The sequence below is a fragment of the Chiloscyllium plagiosum genome, unplaced genomic scaffold (assembly GCF_037043375.1).
Source record: "Chiloscyllium plagiosum isolate Xiang-an unplaced genomic scaffold, Cpla_swu_hap1 HiC_scaffold_6, whole genome shotgun sequence".
NCBI classification, from domain to species: domain Eukaryota; kingdom Metazoa; phylum Chordata; class Chondrichthyes; order Orectolobiformes; family Hemiscylliidae; genus Chiloscyllium; species Chiloscyllium plagiosum.
This window is the reverse complement of record NW_028270144.1, coordinates 5,197,986-5,216,397: the sequence shown is the minus strand read 5'-3', so window position 1 is coordinate 5,216,397 and position 18,412 is coordinate 5,197,986. Positions and strand designations below refer to the sequence as shown.

Below are 18,412 nucleotides of genomic sequence, written 5' to 3'. Positions count from 1 at the left end.
TAGGTTTATGATATCTGCCAGGGTCATCTTATCTGTTGTGCCTAGCATCATAGGAACACCAGGAATTGGATGAAGCCATTAACTTCATTCAGCAAAAAACCAAAAGAATGGTACAGAGAACACCAAACGGAGAATTCACCACAAGGGTATACAGGAAAGCCACACACACAGACCAAGTCCTAAACTATGAAAGTAACCACCCCAACACACACAAACGAAGCTGCATCAGGACACTATTCAAAAGGGCCACAACACACTGCAGTACACCAGAACTGCAAAAAGAAGAAGAGGAACACCTATACAAGGTATTCGCCAAAAACGGATACCCGCGCAACTTCATCAACAGATGCCTAAGAGAAAGACTACGGAACGAGGACATACCACAACCAAAAGGACAAGCCACACTACCATACATCAGGAGCACCTCGGAACTGACAGCCAGACTACTGCGACCCCTAGGACTCATAACGGCACACAAACCAACAGCCACACTCAGACAACAACTCACCAGAACGAAGGACCCGATACCCAACATGAGCAAGACGAATGTAGTGTACAAAATACCATGCAAGGACTGCACTAAACACTATATAGGACAAATAGGAAGACAGCTAACAATCCGTATACATGAACATCAACTAGCCACGAAACGACACGACCAGCTATCCTTAGCCACACACACAGACAACAAGCAACATGAATTCGACTGGGACAACACTACTATCATAGGGCAAGCCAGACAGAGAACAGCCAGGGAATTCCTAGAGGCATGGCATTCATCCACAAACTCCATCAACAAACACATCGACCTGGACCCAATATACCGGCCACTACAGCGGACAGCTGAAACTAACAACCGGAAGCGGCAGGGACAGACCACTATAAACACCAGAGGAAACATCAAAGAAGCGCTTCGCAGGAGGCTCCCAAGCACTGATGATGTCGCCTAGCCAGGGGACGAAACGTTTGCAACAAAAACTTCCAGCTTGGCGAACAGAACCACAGCAACGAGCACCCGAGCTGCAAATCTTCGCACAAACTTTAAACCAAAAGAATGGCAGATGTTAAAATCTGAACCAAAAACAGAAATTGCTGGAAGATCTCAGCAGGTCTGGTTGCATTTGTAGAGAGAAATCAGAATTAATATTTCAGGTCCAGTGATCCTTCTTCAGAACTGATGGTAGCTAGGAAAATAATGTATTTAATGTAGAATATAGAGTAGGAGGAGGAGTAAGTGACAGGTGGAGATAGAGCCCAAAGAGAGAGAAAAACAGTTGGACAAACAAAGCAGTGGGGGATTGTCAGCCTGGGAGAATGAATACAGTAGTTGCAAATGGGAATTGTTAGTTGCTGACAATGAGTTGTGTATGGTAGCAGCCCATGTGTTGGCAAGGCCTGGTGTGTGTACGAGGGGGAAAGCTTGGGCAAAAGTGCTCAAGCCCTCAAATTGCTGAACTCAATATTAAGTCCAGGAGACTGCAGAATTCTGAAGCAGAGAATGAAGTGTTGTTCTTCCAGCTGAGGTTCACTGGAACATTGCAACAAGCCTGAGGCAGAGATGTTGGCCAGGAAACAGGTGTGTTGAAGTGGTAAGGTTCTTCCCTGGCCAACATCTTTCTCTCAGGCTTGCTGCAGTGCTCCAGCAAAGCTCAATGCAAGTTGGAAGAATAACGTCTCATTTTTCACTTGGGATTGCTGGAGTCTTCTGGACTTAATATCGAGTTCAACAATTGTAAAACTTGAACACTTTTCCGCATGCTTTCCCCTAGCCCCATACACCTGGCTCTGGCAAAACATGGGCTGCTACCACACACGACCCATTGTTAGCTACTAATAGTTCCCATTAGCATCCATTCATTATCCCAGGCTGGCACTCCTCCACTGCTTTGTTTGTCCAATTGTTTTTCTCTGTCTTTGGGATCTATCGCCACCTTTCTTTTACTTCTCCACATTCCCTCTATCCTAATTTCTATGGAAGAACCATCCTTTTCCTAGCTATCATCAGTTCTGAAGAAGGGTCACTGGACCCAAAACGTTAATTCTGATTTCTGTCCACAGATGTTACAGACCTGCTGAGATTTTTCCAGCACTTCCCATTCAACTCATTGCCTGATGACCATTCAATTAGATTATGGCTGCTCTACACAACACCTGCATCATGGATCAAATATTTTGTTTTTCTTAGAGCTCATTTAAGATTTCTCAAATAAGACTTTTTGATTTTGGGTACTTTTCCTGTCTCATTAACCCACTCATAAGGTGATGTAGTCATTTAGTCCTGGGTTTTTGACAGGATGGGGAGCATTCCTATTGCCAGAAGAAGACAGGAAACCTGAGTCCCTCTTCTGAGCTCGGTATCTCACATTTCATGGAGGTAGGAGTGGGGAGAGTCGTAGTTCATGCATGAACAGTTCCTGAAAGCAGTGACCATTTAAATAGTCAATGGCCTCCATGGAAATTTGGGTTTTGGAGTCCCTGGAATGTAGAACTTGGGGTGGCTAGGATGTAAAGACTAGAGTAGATCTGTTCTCAGTGAATTTTTCTGGATAGGCAAGGTGCCTTTTTGACGTGATAAGATATTCATTTGGGTCTGGTCATAGGAGACTACTGATGGAGGCGGGCTGTCCTATGATAAAGGTAAGGAACCATTTGGGAATGTGAAAATTTGCATGCTTTTGCGTAAAAAATGCATAAACACGTTTACTTTAATGTTCCTGTGATGTGGGCATTGTTGGTTATACCAGTCTTCATTCCCCTTCCAAATTGCCTTTGAGCAAAAAGGTAGTGGTGAGCTACCTTCTCAAACCACTGCAGTCCTTCGGAGTTTCACAGTGCTGGGAGGAAGGAAATTTCAGGATTAGACTCCGTGACTGTGTTTACGATGTTGTCGTACTTGGAGGAGAATTTGCAGGCAGTGGTGTTCTACACATCTGATCATCTTGTCTTTCTGGGTAGTAGTGGTTGCAGGCTTAGAAAGTGCTGTTATTGGAGCTTTGTTGAGTTATTATAATGCATCTTGTAGCTGGTTCACACTGCTGCCACTGTGCTTTGGGTGAAGAGAGCGACTCATTGTAGGATTCATGATGCATGACTTACTTCCTAGTCAAGGCATACCTGTCAAGTAAACATTTTGATTAACAGCCAACTGCTTACAGATAGAAATGTTTCTCTTCCAATGAGATTAGCTGAAGGAATTTCAATGTGTTGAATTTTTTTGTTTCTCATGAATGACAGTATCAATAGATAGATTGCTTTTTCCCAGCATGCATCCTGAGATATGGCCATGTTGATAATACATGAGTTGACATTGGTCAAGAAGTGCAAAGGGTGGTGAGTGTGTGATGAGCTAGAACTGGGTTAGCACAGGATCTATGGAGATTGTGGGCCTTTAAGTCTATGGGAGATGATTATCTGTGATAAGGTAATGACAGGGATGTAGCTTGACATGTGAGATATAGGTGCAGGGGGACAGTTTGGCATAGAGGTGGGGGCCATCGCAGTGTGTTATGTGGTAGGGCTTGGCACGTATGAGCCATGGACAGTGAGGAGATGAGAGCAGGAGGAATGATTTGTGTTTTCATTTTTATTTTTAATCTTTAACCGTAGTGCCAGAGGCCCCAGACAGACTTCCACCCAGCTCACTTCAGCAGCCTGGCAGCCTTCTCCAATCTTCCCAGACTCGAATCCCAAGCCAGTCAGCTCCCAGACTGGAAATGAGAAGTAGCTGCTGCCACGTTTGCATTTGTGGAATTTGTATTTTCCCACCTCAGTGCATCCAACTTGAAAATGAAAATCTTAGTTAAGAACACTAAGAGTCAAGAAAGGATAATTGTTAATTGATGGGGGATGTGGGCTCATCCAGAAATAGAATTAGAAACATTCGCTGACATTCCCAAGAATCATCACCACTCCATTAAATTGAAAGGCACAACACAAGGAAAGTATTAATTTCCTCGACACTATAAAATTTGAATTGGCATGGTATAACAGGCATGAGTTAAAAATAATTTTTTTTTAATACAAACATAACTGACATATTTCTTTATACACAAAGCCATCACCCTAAGCAAGGTTTCTGTGAACTAGTGGGGTCACAGCTAAATGGTTGTTCATTTGTCTCTAACACAGACCACTGCTCCTTGAGTAATTCACAGTATGTGACATTCCCGAAGAGGTGATAACATATAGGGGCAAGTCTTTATGAAAGCAAACTGTTCAATATTAAAGAAAACAGTTGACCCGTGATTATAATAGCATTCTCTCATTTAGTATCTCCTGATTCTTATAGCTTTAATCTAGAGATGACCACATTAATTCATTAGGAATTATTTGCATCAGTTTTCCTGTTCCCAGTTAGCTGAGTATTTCTTTTTTGAAAAACTTAAAATCAGTTCCCTTTTATAGCTGTTCTCTCCCCACCTTTTGAGGACTGAGTCCACCATTTGTGGAGCTTCCTGTTTGCTGCTACTTTCCTCTTGTCTCTCTCTCTCTTCCCCTTCCAGCTCCTCAGCCTTCCCTGCCAGCAACTCGTCATCCATTCGTAGCCCCTCTCCTCCCACTTTGCTAACTCTCCCCACTCCTTACAGCCCTTCTCCCCACTTTAGGTCCTCACTCCTCCTTTCCAGTTGTTCCTCCCTACCCCAATTTGCAGTTTGTTCTTTATCTCTCCCTTGTAGCTTGGCTGTTCTCTCTTTACAGTGCCTTAGGCTGTGCTGCTGGGCCCCAGGCTCCCTCTACAGACCCTTGATCTTCCCAGGCACTCATCCTCACTCCCCAACTTTGGCTTTTGGCCTCACTCCCGGACCTCTCTCTCCCTGATCAGACTAACATTCCTGACCATTCTCACTGGCCATAATCTCTGGCAGCAGTAATCTTTGCTCTTTGGCCTCATTGACTTTGCCCACGGGCCTTGCTCCCCTTCCTGACAGTCTTGCTACCTGTTCCCTCCCAGTTTTCCACAGCTTTCCTGACTTCTGCCACTCTCTCTGCTTTCCAATTACAGACCAGTTCTTGCCTGCATTTACTGATGTGAGGTTGGTGTTGAGGTTTTCACTGTTCCTTTTTATCCTGTTCATGGGCCAACCTTTCAGTGGTCACTCCTGCCACCATCACCCCCCCCCCCCCGCAATGAGTGGGATTTCCCATACAATTTGGGGATTCTGAAGATGGATCCACTCACTTCCTCTGCACGGTTTCATGCTAAGCTCCCATTTACCTGCCTTTGCTCCATATCCTATGACATGCATTTTAATCAAAACCTATACCTATCTTGGTGTTAAAAGCACCAATGTTCCCAGGATTAACAGGATTTTATAGTGAGTTAAGTTCCAGACTTTACTTTGGAGATGTTTGGAGAAGGAGGGAGAGACAGAGGGGATTCATTAGATGTTTAATTTTACACAAAGAACCACAAATGTTATAGCTGATCACCTCCAATCTCTTGGCTTGTCAGTGAGTTTCATTATGGTAACAAGAGATCCTGTTATGTATAAAGTCTGAGATAACTGGAAGGATGGTTATTTCCTATGTCATAATGCTGTTTTACATCATCCTATCATAAGAAACTCATAGCATGAGGATTTGATACCTGAGTTTGATGTCCAGCTAGTGTTAGATTATTCTCTTTCTTTTTGATGGATTTCAGGCAACATTAGTCAATATTCAGTGTGACCTTCTCAGGTAGAGCATGACTCGTGGCATTGCCAAAATCCACTGCAAATGCAATGTCAGCATTCATTTCAAGAAGGCTTGCATGCAAGAGCAAAGATGTTCTGCTTAAGCTACATAAGGCCTAGGTCAGGCTGCATTTGGAATGTTGTGAGCAATTTTGGGCCTTGTATCTGTGGAAGGATATCTTGGCCTTTGGAGTGGTTCCAGAGGAGGTTTACAAGAATGACTCCAGGGATGAAGGACTTGTCATATGAGGAGTGGTTGAGGACTCTGGGTCTGCACTCAATGGAGTCTGCAGGTAGTGAAACTTACAGAATACTAGGAGGCCTGGATACAATGGATGTGAAGATGTTTTATTAGTAGGAGAGACTAAGATCTGAGGGTACAGTCTCAGCGTGAAGGGCCAAGAGATGAGGGAGCAATTTCTTCACCCAGAGGGTCGTTAATCTGTGCAACTCATTGCCACAGATACAAAGTCATTGAGTGTATTTAAGACTAAGATAGATAAGTTCTTGGTTGGGAAGGGAATCAAGGGTTATGGGGTGAAGGCTGGGGAATGGGGTTGTGAAACATATCAGCCATGATGGGGCAAATGGCCTAATTCTGCTCTTATGTCTTTGGTCTTCTGAATTCAAATACCCCAAGACTCACCAGGCTGGTGGTGCACTGTGAGCTAATGAACACTGCACCTGATGCCTTTTTTTTTGTGCAGCTTCTATTCTGGGAAGTTTGCCCAGAGAGCAACCTTCATAAGTAGAAAGTAAATGACTACAGGTGGGATTTCCCTCATTCAGATCTAAGTCCAAAAGCTGGAATGTTTGGTGGAGAATAACCCAGGGCCTACCTTGTTTGGAAACCCCTTCTGGGACCAGATGCCAGTTCTACAGCTGATTGGCACCCACTGGGCTTTCTTGTGGCGAGATGAAAGACCATGCTCTGACCTCCTAGAACTGCCGGCCAATCAGAAGTCTGCATCTCCAAAACTCGCCAGCAGTTTTCCATTGCCTGCTACCCAGATAATTGATCAATGGTGAGAAAGGCATATATTGTTAGTTACTGGGGTCTGTGTTCAGGTCTTAATTATTTACATCATTTGTCAATAACTTGCGTTCTGACAAAACCAGAGAGAGTAGGTTTGCAGGGGTGACTCTCAGATGTCTACCCACCTCCCATTTTTCTAGGTCAAGTACCTCAGTCTTGCACAACTTAATGCAGATCCCCATCCTGCCACCTCCATCCCAAACTGACAACCTGCCCATCCTGGTTTCACCAGGCAATTAGGCCAAATCGTTCTTGTTCTGCCTGGAGTGGAAACTCCGGCAGATTGAGGCCTTTACATAGTTGTTAATTAACAATTTAAAGGCCTTAATTGGTGGGTAATAAAGGTTAACAATGGGTCTTCCAGCCTAGAATTTAATTTCTCGGGTGGTGGGAAGGGGGTGGACATCTCCCAGTGCCAACTATTTGGCCTGCATGTCATCTTCCCTGCCACCTTGAGAGGAGGAAATCCCTTTCCCATGTGCCAAATGAAACAAATAAAACTAAGAGCTGCAGATTATGGAAATCTGAAATTGCTGGGGAAACCCAGCAGGTCTGGCAGCATCTGTGGAGAGGGAAAGCAGAGCAAGCGTTTTGGGTCAAGTGACATCTTCATCAGATAACCCAAAGCATCAACTCTGCTTTCTCTCCACAGGTGTTATCAGACCTGCTGAGTTTCTCCAGCAATTTCAGTTTCTTTGTGTGTCAAATGAAATGTATTGATTTATGTTGTTTCTGTAGAAATAATAAGATTTACATATGGTCCAGCAATAAAAGTTAACAACAAGGGTTTGTAACAGGGACTGAAATTTTATTTTGTGTGGACACACCTTACTTCAACTTTTAGTAGTCAAATTCAGCAATGCCAAATTGGATCCAGCTTCTGTGGTTGTTACACACCAAAAATCCAAATCGTGCTTATCGTTTCTGTTTATTACTCTGTACATCTTTCTTGAACTAAAGACAAAGCCACATGTCACAGAATAGTATGAACAATGTCTCAGCACTGTAGAATATAACAAATACAATGACTGTTTGAGAAATCTAATTATATTTCACTTACAAAATTTATATCTTTATATTTTCTTTGAAAATGTGCCTTAGAATGTTCAACAGGAGAATAAAGCGACCAACATCTGTCACTATCTAAAACAATTGAAGTGTCAGTTCATTAGTCATGTTTGTTTCAGTATTTTACGCTTACGTAAGATCAAAAACTTCCTCATTGTTTCTACTCAGTGGTGGCAGGAATTTTGCATGGTTACATAGCTTCTTGCAATTCTGCTCAACAGTTCTTTTGCACTTTAGAAATTGAGGAGATTTTTACACTTCTTTATCAAAACATTTGATTACTCTGAAAGTTCTGGGGTGAGTTTAACCTCATCTCAGCATTGTCTACTTCAGTCATATACTATTTGCTGTGTGATATACAAAGTAATTTATCCAATTATTTTCGATACCCTGAAATAATTCAAAGAAACACAAGCACATTAACCAGCTCTCGATCAAAGAAAATTAAACACAATCTGTCAGAGAAGAAAGCTGTCACTGCAATTCTATGAATTGTGTTATGCAATATTGAAGATATTTCCAAATTGTAAAGTGATAAAAATAATAATGAATTGAAAATCCCACCCAGAATCGCTTGATGATAATGGAAAGCCAGCGTTTTCCTTATTTTCAGCCACACTCAAATTCAAAATTAGCAGAATAAAGACTTATTTTATATTCCATTGTTGCACCAAACCAGCAAAATTCTTGCCCTGTGGTAATCTGTTTGTTTAGCATACGCAATTATAGAGGTTTTTTTAAAGGAATTATACTGGACAAATCTAAAGATAAAAATTAATATTTGAATTATTAATCATCATCCTCTTGGAAATTTTGTTTCACTCTAGGAGATTTTAATGCATACCAATAATCTTAAATTTCTTCATCTATTCTTCACAGACAGACAATTTTCCCACAGAGCCCAATTACATGGGCAGCAGGCAGCAGTTTGTTCAAAGGTAAGTGCTGTTAAATGTCTTGCTCAGGAATTGCATTTGCATTCCTGTCTGCATTGCTCAGTCAGACCAAATTACTGAAAATTGATGTGGTGATGAACAATGCTGTCTTTTGTTACAGTAGTTCCACGTTCAAAGATCCAGAGAGGGTTAGTTTGAGGGACAGCGGACATGGAGACAGTGACCAAGCCGACAGCGATCAGGATACTAATAAAGGTTCCTGCTGTGACATGTCTGCCAAGGACGCACTCAAGATAAAATCTACAACAACCAAACCCCCAGTCCCTGAACAAGGTTAGTTAAAGCTGTAATGACTCAAGAACAAAAAACTCCAGGCACACAAAACATTTTTGAAGAGAAAATTTGATGTTTCATTCCCTATTTTAAAAATGTGGCAGAGATGGATTACTTTTATTGTCGGAACTGGAGAAAGGGTCCATTGAAAATAGTAATGCTGACCAGTGATTTTCTTTATCATCCCTTCATCAAAAAAACACTCATTTTGTTGCATTGAAATGTGTTTTAAATTTATAAAGTAAAGACACTGGCAGGTGGATTCAGCACATTTGCACTTCGATCTCAGCAAAGCTGGGGATTCAGACGCAGTAATAATTCAAAGGTGCACTTTCACAGGGACAGAAATCCTGCCAGACATGGTGCACACTATCTTTCTCCACAGGGATGTAATTTAGTAAAATCTACCCTTTCTCACATTGAATTGGGGATTTTAAATAAAAAGAGCACTTTGAAGATTTAAAATCCAGCACAGGGGTTCTCATTCCTAGCTTCAGTTCGCCCACATTCCTTTCAGGAGGAGCCAGCCACAAGAGCTGGAGGGAGGATGACACTAAAATTGGTGGATTTGCAGATAGTGATGAGGATTGTCAAAAGGATACAGCAGGATGTAGATAGATTGCAGACTTGGGCAGAGAAATGGCAGGTGAAGTTTAATCTAGACAAATGTGAGGTGGTGCATTTTGGAAGATCAAATTCAGGTGCGAATTGTACAATAAATGGTAGAACCCGGAGCATTGATATGTCCCTAGCTCCCTGAAAGTGGAAACACAGGTGGATAAGGTAGTCAAGAAGACATACAGCACACTTGCCTTCATTGGCTAGGGCATTGAATATTAAAGTTGGCAAGTTATGTTATAGAGGTATAAAACTTTGGTTAAGCAACATTTACAATATTGCATGCAATTCTGTTCGCCACAGTACCAGAAGGATCTGGATACTTTGGACAGGGTTCAGAGAAGGTTTAAGGAGAAAGTGAGGTCTGCAGATGCTGGAGATCAGAGCTGAAAATGTGTTGCTGGAAAAGCGCAGCAGGTCAGGCAGCATCCAGGGAACAGGAGAATCGACGTTTCGGGCATAAGCCCTTCTTTAGGAATGAGGAAAGTGTGTCCAGCAGGCTAAGATAAAAGCTAGGGAGGAGGGACTTGGGGAGGGGCGTCAGACATGCGATAGGTGGAAAGAGGTCAAGGTGAGGGTGATAGGTCAGACTGGGGTAGGGGCGGAGAGGTCAGGAAGAAGATTGCAGGTTAGGAAGGCTGTGCTGAGTTCGGAGGTTTACCAGAATGTTGCCTAGAGGGTTTTAGTTCTAAGAAGAGGTTGGATAAGTTCAAATTATTTTTGTTGGAAAGTCAGAGGCTGGGGGGAAATGTGTTAGAGGTCTACAAACTTATGAGAGGCATAGATACGGTGAATAGGCAGTATCATTTTCCTGGGGTGGACAGGTCAACTACAAGAGGGCACAAGTTCAAGGTGAGAGGGCAAACGTTTCGGGGAGAAGTGTGGGGAAAATTTTTCTCACAGATGGTGGTGGGTGCCTGAAACACACTGCCAGTGGAGGTGTTGGAATAAGGCACATTAACAACATTGAAGGCATACATTGATAGACACACGTAAGGGAGGCGAGCAGAAGGATAGAACCCCCAAGGGCAAAATGTAGCAGGTCCAAATAAAAAATAAGAATCAGCGTAGGCTTGGTGGTCTGAAGAACTTGTATTCTGATGAAGGGCTTTTGCCCGAAACGTCAATTTTCCTGCTCCTCGGATGCTGCCTCAACTGCTGTGCTTTTCCAGCACCACTCTAATCTAAACTCCGGTTTCCAGCATCTGCAGTCATTGTTTTTACAGGGCTGAAGAACTTGTATAGTTTGAGGAGGTGACCAAGCATGTGGATGAGGGTAGAGCAGTGGATGTAGTATACATGGATTTTAGTAAGGCATTTGATAAGGTTCCCCATGGTAGGCTTATGCGGAAAGTCAGGAGGCATGGGATAGAGGGAAATTTGGCCAATTGGATAGAAAACTGGCTAACCGGTCGAAGTCAGAGAGTGGTGGTAGGTGGCAAATATTCAGCCTGGAGCCCAGTTACAAGTGGAGTTCCGCAGGGATCAGTTCTGGGTCCTCTGCTGTTTGTAATTTTTATTAATGACTTGGATGAGGGAGTCGAAGGGTGGGTCAGTAAATTTGCAGATGATACGAAGATTGGTGGAGTTGTGGATAGTGAGGAGGGCTGTTGTCGGCTGCAAAGAGACTTAGATATGATGCAGAGCTGGGCTGAGGAGTGGCAGATGGAGTTTAACCCTGCCAAGTGTGAGGTTGTCCATTTTGGAAAGACAAATAAGAATGCGGAATACAGGGTTAACGGTAGGGTTCTTAGTGAGGTGGAGGAACAGAGGGATCTTGGGGTCTATGTTCATAGATCTTTGAAAGCTGCCACTCAGGTGGATAGAGCTTGTAAGAAGGCCTATGGTGTATTAGCGTTCATTAGGAGAGGGATTGAATTCAAGAGTCGTGAAGTGATGTTGCAACTGTACAGGACTTTGGTTAGGCCACATTTGGAGTATTGTGTGCAGTTCTGGTCGCCTCACTTTAGGAAAGATGTGGAAGCTTTGGAGAGGGTGCAGAGAAGATTTACCAGGATGTTGCCTGGAATGGAGAATAGGTCGTATGAGGATAGGTTGAGAGTGCTAGGCCTTTTCTCGTTGGAACGGTGAAGGATGAGGGGTGACTTGATAGAGGTTTATAAGATGATCAGAGGAATAGATAGAGTAGACAGTCAGAAACTTTTTCCCCGGGTGCAACAGAGTGTTACAAGGGGACATAAATTTAAGGTGAAGGGTGGAAGGTATAGGGGAGATGTCAGGGGTGGGTTCTTTACCCAGAGAGTGGTGGGGGCATGGAATGCGCTGCCTTTGGGAGTGCAGAGTCAGAATCTTTGGTGACCTTTAAGCGGCAATTGGTGGGTGCTTAAGCTAGGACAAATGTTCGGCACAACATCGTGGGCCGAAGGGCCTGTTCTGTGCTGTATTGTTCTATATTCTGTGTTCTATAGTTTTGTATACTCTTGCATAATGCATTTACTATAAAGATGGGATTGAAATGAGGTAGTGTCACACCCAACCTTTGGTCACAATGTGTGCAGAAATACCTAGTATTGCAAGGCCATGTCCTGCATACCATGAGTACCTGATGTATATTCAGTGCCGCATTAGCATTGACAATTTAAGGGGAGATGGTGATGTAGTGGTGACTTTACTGGACTAGTCATTCAGAATTCCAGTTTAATATTCTGGAGAGATAGATCAAAATCCCACCATAGCAGATGATGAAATTTGAAGTAATAAAAATCTGGATTTGAATGCTAGCCAAATAATGATTATGGAAGCACTTTTGATTGTTTGAAAGGGAACATGTGTTTCATTTACTGGTTTGGTCTACATGTGACTCCAGATCCACAGCAATGTGGTTGACTCTGAACTGCCTCCTGGGCAATTATAGATTGGCAGTAAAATGTGTGCCCATATTCCTTAAAAAAATTTTTCAACAACTAAACAATCCTGGAGATGGTTTGAAACAAGTATTGGTCCCTTTTCTACATACTGTTTAGGGGCTGCATGCTTGTTTCAAGATTCCTGTCAGAAGACTGCCTTTTCTGTTCGTATCCAACTGAATAAGTAGTCCATAACTGGCTGTCAAAGAAAGATCAATTCTCTTTTTGTAACTTACTTTGGGGAGCACATCTGCTCTGCAGAATATTGTGGGCTGTTCTCTCCCCAGGATCCTAAGCTCTTAATTTTAATCTTCCCTCAACCAACCCTCCTCACTGTCCAGCTGAGCAACTTTGATTGTATTAAATTGGCATTGTAGAATATAATTTTACTTTCTTGCTTATGACCTGGCCTCAGGAATTGATTTAGTAGCCTTGATTTTTCAAATACAGGTTGTTCTGCTATAACTTGCGTTCGTTAACACGAATTCACTGTAACACAATTGACAAATTGGGGTACACAGTAAACCTTTAAAATGTGTTTCTACTCAAGCGCAATTTTTATATAATGCAGTGTTGCACAAGAACACAACCATCGCGTTATAGAAGAACTACCTGCAGTCAACAAAATAAAATATAATACAACACCATTTAAATAAAAAAACACTTGGGGTAGTGGGACTATTGCAGCAACAACATGAAAATGAATTTGGAAACAAGAATTGTGCCTCCTGTTAACTGTAAAAGAGAGTAGATGTCTTTTGATATTTAACGGGTCACAGTGAGTACTTTACTACCCCAATGTTTTAAAGTGGCAGAATTCTCAAAGGAGAAGGTAGGTGGAATCCTCAAGGGAAATTGAACTGCATATCCAACAATAAACAGCTTCAGTTAAAGTTTGGCAGCTATTCCACACAGAATAACTGAAGACTACAGCTATCTCCGACTTTGTGAAAGCCCTTGGGCTGTATAACTCTGAAGTTTTTTTATTATCAAAGACACTACAAGAAAAGGAATTGTGAGCTCTTCACAAACCAAAATATATTTTTCCCACATATGTTAAGTTATGCAGGATAAAGGCTGATATAAAATATTTTGATACTTGATACTGGCAGAACAAAGTACACGTGGTTTGTATTCTCGCTTATCATCTCTGGGCGTTTTCTAAATTTTTCAATATTCTGTCAAGAGTAAATCAAAGAGTGTATGTGCTTGCACAGCTTCGGAGTGCAGGCATAAAAATAATGATCAGGATGCACAGACCATGTCTTTCCTATTATGCCTTAGTTTACATTATTACTTGTGAGTTTCCGCAGCTCTAGTTCAGTGTTCAACCTTCATTTATTACAAGTATGCCATGTTCTTAAAGCTTTGTATCTTTTTAAAAACAAGCTCATTCCAACAAAGTGCTCAATAAAGGTTCCTTCAAGATGTAAGAAACAGACAAAATCACAAGAAAACACGGATATAAAAAAGTCAGGAAGATGAGACAGTATAAGTTAGAAATAAAACGAACTATCTGTTCAATTGAAATTTTAAAGAAGTGAGCTTCTTAAAACATATTTAACAAAAAAAATGCTTGTTTTAAAACTGTGGAAATGCACTTCAAGAGGATGTGGAGGAGCCGGTGTTGGACTGGGGTGGTCATAGTTAAAAATCACACAACACCGGGTTATAGTCCAATAGGTTTATTTGGAAGCACAACCTTTTGGGGTGTTGCTCCTTCATCAGGTGGTTGTGGAACATAAGATCATAAGATACAGAATTTATAGCAAAAGGTTACAGTGTCATACAGTGGTATATTTAACAAAGCTGGATTGTTAAGTCTTAAGCTAGTGCTTCCAAATAAACCTGTTGGACTATAACCTGGTATGTGATTTTTAATTTCAAGAGGAAAAACCTATTTACAATAATGAAAATTTTAATAATTCATCTTTTCTTTACCTGAAACAAATATAAATCCAATTATAATGTGTTTTGAGTTCTTTTTTGATATACGTAATCTTAAATCCTGCCAGAATTCATCAGCTAATTCATACCATAGTGCAAATCATGCAGTCACCCAAAGTCCTTTCTAAGCTTTTGAAATTATATGGTTATCTCTGCTTTCGAGATATCGTTACACATTATTAGTGTTCTGTAGACTGTGTCACAAATCCAAGTATTCTTTAGTCCTGAACCTCCTTACAGCCTTGGCTTAAACATGGACAAAAAAGCTGAATTCCAAGTGAGGTGAGAATGAGAGCCCTTGACATCAAGGCCACATTTAATAAGTGTGGCATTAAAGAGCGCTAGTTGAGCAGGAGTCAGTGGAAATCAGGGGGCACACTCTCCACTGGTTGGTGTCATACCTCGCAAATAGGAAGGTAGTTCTGGCTGTTGGAGATCAGAGTCAAGATTGTGGTCCTATAAAATCACAGCAGCTCAGGCAGCATCCAAGGCGCAGGAGAACTGATGTTTTGGGCATTAGCCCTTCTTGTTGGAGATCAGTCAATCATTACTAGGACATCGCTGCAGGAGATCATCAGAGTCATGTCCTAGGTCCACCCATCTTCAGCTGCTTCATCAGTGACATTCCTTCTATTATAAGGTCAAAAATGAGGGGTTTCGCTGATGATTGCACAATGTTCACAATTTTTGACTCCTCAGATATTAATGCATGTCCGAATACAGCAAGACTGGACTATAACCAGGCTTGGGCAGAAAGGTGGCAAATAACATTTGTGCCATGCAATTGCTAGGCAATGACTAACTTCACTAAGAGATCATATAACCACTGCCCTTTGACATTCAATGACACTACCATCATTGAATAATCCACTAACAACATTGGATTCCCATTGACCATTCAGCTGGACTAACCACATGCATACAGTGGGTACAAGAGCAGGTCAGACACTAGGAATAGTGCAGTGAGTAACTCACCTCCTGACTCTCCAAAGTCTGTCCACCAGCTACAAGGCACAAGTCAGGAACGTGGTGGATTACTCCCCACTGGGCCTGGATGGGTGCAGTTCTAACAACACTCAAGAAGCTTGACAACATCCAGGACAAAGCAGCCCGTTTGTTTGGCACATCCCCAAACATGCACTCCCTCCACCATTGATGCTCAGTAGCAGCATTGTGTACAGGTCATTCAGCTATAATGTGCATTTCGCAAACATGAATTCACTGTGACATGATTGACGAATTGGAAGCACTGTTTCTGAAGCATGAAATTTCAAAATGTGTTGGCTGTAACGCAGTTACATTACCAGCACTTTAAGTGCTGTTTCTAAAGCATGATTTTTTTCACTAATGCAGGGTTGCACAAGAATGCAATCATTGCATTATAGAAAAACAACCTGTACCATCTCCAAGGTGCACTGTAGAAATTCACCAAAAGTCCTTACTTAGCACCTTCCAAATCCATGACCAATGCCATCTCTAAGGATAAGGGCAGCTGATACATGGGAACACCACCCACTTGCAAGTTTCCTTCCAAGTCACTCACCATCCTGGCTTGAAGATATACCAGCATTCCTTCATTGTCGCTGGGTCAAAATCCCGGAATTCCCTCTCATGACATTTTGTGTCTATGTTCAGCATGTGGTCTGCAGCAGTTCAAGAAGGCAGCTCACCCCACCTTTTCAAGGGGCAACTAGGAACGGGCAATAAATGCTGGCCAGCTAGCAATACCCATGTCCCATAAGTGAATAAAAAAGAAAAATCAGTGTAAGCTTGTAAGATCCTAGAACTGTTTCACTGGGCTGGACTGTACAACGGTTTACTGTCCATAGTCCATGATTTTTCTTGGCTGTCTCAACCTACTTTTAACGTATAGGATGGTGACTCTTTAATGAATATGAGGCAGGACGTAGATGCATTTCCAGGCAGAGGCCCAGTGATCAGGATATTGCAGGAGTCCTGCAAAGATGAGGTATCACTGATGGCCTCAAAGTGATGTAAATCTGGGACCACTCTAGGTTCAGGTCGGTAGGCTTTGACTGATAGGTAAGGGCATGTTGGTCAGGACGTGGGAAGTAAATTTTGGAAAGACAATGTTGTTGGGCTGCATATTTGTTGTCAGCCTCTTCTCTCACTTGTTAAATCAGAGCTGTGGCAAAATGAAGCCCTTTATTGGGCATTGATTGCCAATTTGAGGGTAACCTGTAAGGGAAGGTGGTAGCATGGCATTCTCTCTTACAGGTCTGCCTGCCTGCTTTGCTATCCATAGGGGATAATAAAGTTCAGTCCATAGTATTTGGGCATCAGAATCTGAAAGACGCATTATGACCTCAGTTCCATATCTGAACTACCAAACATCCTGGTATTTCCATTAAATTTAACATGCTTATCCTTATTTTAAGTTTTAATTAAGTTGAAACACAAATATATAGAAATTCTAAAACTGATGTTAATTGTTGACAATAATTAGAGACATCTCACAACTTTGCAAGCCAAGTAACAGTGAATAGGATTTACAAACATTTTTACGCCTGTTTATTCCTTCACAAATTATAGCTGTCAGACTATAAATATAATGGTCCAGAATGTGATTTCCATTATTACCAAGAAAGTGAAAAACAAAGTTATTAACATATACTTCAGACATAACTGATTAACTGAATTCTTTGAAGAATCAAGTAAAATATGTACTGAACCGATACATTTTTTTGGATGGATAGTGATCTGTGTACTTGTATTTAATAAGGTCAACCCACATCACAATTACAGTCTCAACACAAGCTCACAGGCATATCCTATAAGGCTGAGCTCTCATTTATCAGGATTACCATCGAAGTTCATCTCCAAAGAACCTAGGATGTCAGGAAGGACATTGCTTTTTACGATGGGGAGTTTTTGTTTATTTCAATAATTGTTGGAAACTTCAATTAAGCAAAAAAAAAGATGATGGCTGCTGCTTACTTTACCAAAGATAACACTTTCTTAGTCCAGTTTCTTGAACAATAAATCATTCTGAGGATATGCGTATAGCTGACATTTGTTGCTGATTGCTAGTTTGGACAACCAGTGAACTTGGTAAAATATTTTGAAGTAACAAAGGACTGCAGGGCTAGAACATTGAAATGTTATAGTGGTGCAGAATTACATCAATGATATACACCACAGATCTCCACCAACACATTTGCCAACAACAGCATTGTACATGCACTTTTCACAGCTAAAGAGGATAATTCTCCTGCATAAGGGATAAGACCTTGAATGAATGATTGCAGTTACTTCCTGACAGAATAGCTCTAAAGATACATGTTGAACATGTGCATTTGAGGAATTTTGTTGTCAAGCTGTTGTCATGCCATTTTTGTTGGAATAACCTGTTGTTATGATCCAAGTTGATGTTATTACTAGACAAGCCTGATCTCAAGCAAAAACCTGCCTTGATAGATCATTCTTTTATTTGTTTTGGTTTTAACTAAGTAGTCAGTTTCTGAAACATAAGTATTCAATCCTTCAACAGTAAAACAAAATAAATGAAGGTAAAAAAGATTAATCCAAACTGCCTACTTATAATACAAATTCAGAGATTTAAAAACACAGGTAAAAGTATAATCGCAAAACATACTTTTATATGTTAAGTAAAAAACAACTTTTGTATGATACACCATTCCTGCTACAGTACCCAAAATACCACTTATACGAGCCTCACTTAAGAGCCCCTGTATCTGATAACTATATCCGTTTATGACACTTCTTATTTCAGTTTTTAGCCTGGATATGCAGGTAACTTCCTGAATCTATCATACACCTGCTTAAATGTACTCCGTTTTAAGCAACCTCTTCAGGGTTTTACACAATACCTCTGGTCTCGGGCTAATTCTTCAGTTTAACCTAGTTTGTTAGATAAACTTCTATTCTGGGAGCAATGCTCTTTACAGAATTGCTCCAAACTCAAACATATAAGTTAAAATAAAAAGCTAT

The 18,412-nt window shown here is 41.4% G+C and overlaps 1 protein-coding gene across 4 annotated transcripts in view; it reads left to right on the top strand.

The window, feature by feature from the left end:
- The window catches only part of LOC122550434 (protocadherin-17-like), a 134,799-nt gene that overhangs the window by 18,734 nt on the left and 97,653 nt on the right, over positions 1-18,412 (top strand). For 3 of the 4 annotated variants that reach the window (XM_043691165.2, XM_043691167.2, XM_087987867.1), the window contains exons 2-3: positions 8,659-8,717; positions 8,836-9,008. In XM_043691165.2, the coding sequence (XP_043547100.1) occupies positions 8,659-8,717; positions 8,836-9,008 (232 nt within the window). The remainder of the gene's footprint in view (positions 1-8,658; positions 8,718-8,835; positions 9,009-18,412) is intronic. The other variant, XM_043691166.2, reaches the window with a different exon arrangement.